Here is a 2,145-nt window from a genome sequence, read left to right as displayed (position 1 = left end):
GGTCTTCTTTTGTCTTTGTCTCGGTTTCTAATGACGATGTCACACTATTTCCATGGCTGATCCTGCTGCTTAGCTGGGTCGCAAAGAATTAAAATGGAGAGCAGCATTTTAAGACTACATGCGACAAAGTCCGTTGCTTGAAATTCGGGTCCCTTCTCCCCCTGCCCCTCCCCAGCTTCCAGCAATCATTTATTATAAAGGGGTTTTATGATACAAATTTGATAATCTCCCATACACATTGGCACTGTTCTAATTGGAGTTGTAAGCCCATAAAATTCAAGCCCTTTGTTTTCATGAAGGCCACAAGGTTTTAAAAGATACTATTGTACCGCCTAAAACCCATAAAATTGTCACTAGGGACTGATTAAACAGTCCTGAATTGAAACAGTGCGGATTTTGTCTAGGTCCTTTTCATGCACAACAATGCTCTTTTCAACTCCCAAGACAAAAGGAGGTTTAAGGAGCGATTTTCTGGGAGATTCTTCTAAGATAACCCCATCCATATGGGAGACAAGGTGGCCAGCAGCTGAGACGGATAAAAAAAAAAAAAAAAAAAAAAAAAAAAAAAAAAAAAGAGGAAAAAGGGTTTCGGATGGCAGGAGGAAAAATAAAGGGAAAGAGGGGAAAGACAACAACAAAAAAACCCCCAGGTGACACAGAGGCTGTATTCCCCCTGCTCCTTCCCGCACATCACAGAAGCCCAGTCCGCTCTGCATCTCCCCCTTGGCACAAGGAGGGAGCATGTCCAAGCAGGGAAGGGGATGCAGGTGGGAGGACCGACGTCTCTCCATCCTTCCCGCGATGCTGCCGCCGCCGTCCCACTCCCGGGGGTTTCCAAGGATGTGTAAGCGGCATGACACATCCCAGAGGTGCATTTGGGCCGAGGTAACTTCCTTCCAGGGAATAATAATTTTAAAAACAATCAAACAAACACACACACACACAAAATTTAAAACAAACCAACCACCAAACTAAACACTAAAAAGCTTCTGCGGGTCCTTTTGCCTCCGCCGCCTTCCCTCGGCGGGCAGGTTGCCTCCATCAGTCCCCATGGGATCTTCACTCTCAAATATTCCCGCCGCATTCCTGACCATCGGCTCCCGTCGGAGGGATGGAGGCAGCCGGGCTTGCCTGTATTTCAAAGAGACCTGGTTCTGGGGGCTTTCGAGGGTTTTTCCCCGTTGCTAGGACAATTATATGATTTTTTTTTCCTCCTCCCTCCAATTAATAAAATCAATAGTTCTGCAAAGCGTTTCAAACCATAATTTTCGGGGCGTTAAAAGACATCCTTATTTTCTCCGGGCTACCCTTCTCCAGCCGATCTTTGGAAGAGGCACATACTAACGGGAAGATGGGTTTAACCCCGGACCCTGCCTAAGCGGCTCTGAAAGAGACGGCAACGATCGGCGGCCCCGCGCTGCGCCCACCGGCCGGGCTGGGCGGAGGAAAACCCGCACCGGAGCCTCCGGGGCCTCGGCCAGCTCCGGCCATCGCCGCCCGAAACGAAAATTAGGGGAGCCTGCAGGGACGGTGGGCTCCGGGCTCACCCTTCCGCTAGGAAATATCCCCAGGGTTACAGGGGGACGCTTGCGGCAAACTTTATTCGCCGTTTACCGGCGCCCGTGGGTAAAATTAACGAATTTGATAAGTGAAATTGCGCTGGCGCGATCAAGAGAATTATTTAAGCTTTTATGGCACAGGCGGTAACCCTACAAAAAAAGCCCCAATCGTCAAAACAAAAACAAAAACAAAACACTTATCCGCCGGGAAAAAAAGTTATTTGCCAAAAATCATTTTATTAGTCACTGGAAGAATCAGCTATTTTAAAATAATCTAGGTCGCTAGGGTCGTTATTATTTTTTAACACGGAACCTCTGGAAAAGGAGCAGGAGGAGCGCAGGTTTGACAAAAAATAGAGGCGCACCCCCGGCCCCCGCGCCCTGTGGCGAGCCCGGCGGAGGCGGGGGCCCCCCGGGCCGGGTCGGTGCCGCTCGGCCGGCCGCTCTGCCCCGCCGCAGCCCCCGCCGCCGCGCTCCGCCGCCCGGCCCGCCCGCCCCAATCCGGCGGAGCCCCGACGCCTTCCCCGCACCGGGAACCCCGAGGGTGAGGGGGGTGGGGGACGCGACACCCCGCGCCCGTGGGATG

General features: G+C 51.9%; 1 protein-coding gene across 1 annotated transcript in view; it reads right to left on the bottom strand.

The window, feature by feature from the left end:
* Nucleotides 1-1,689: 1,689 nt before the first annotated feature.
* The window catches only part of NKX2-8 (NK2 homeobox 8), a 2,235-nt gene continuing 1,779 nt past the window's right edge, over nt 1,690-2,145 (bottom strand). Inside the window, exon 3 of the mRNA XM_014941639.1 lies at nt 1,690-1,709. Coding sequence (XP_014797125.1) covers nt 1,690-1,709 — 20 coding nt within the window. The remainder of the gene's footprint in view (nt 1,710-2,145) is intronic.

Source organism: Calidris pugnax, unplaced genomic scaffold (assembly GCF_001431845.1).
Source record: "Calidris pugnax isolate Ruff unplaced genomic scaffold, ASM143184v1 scaffold56, whole genome shotgun sequence".
Lineage (NCBI taxonomy): Eukaryota > Metazoa > Chordata > Aves > Charadriiformes > Scolopacidae > Calidris > Calidris pugnax.
The sequence above is the reverse complement of the archived record's forward strand: the minus strand, read 5'-3'. Positions and strand labels throughout refer to the sequence as shown.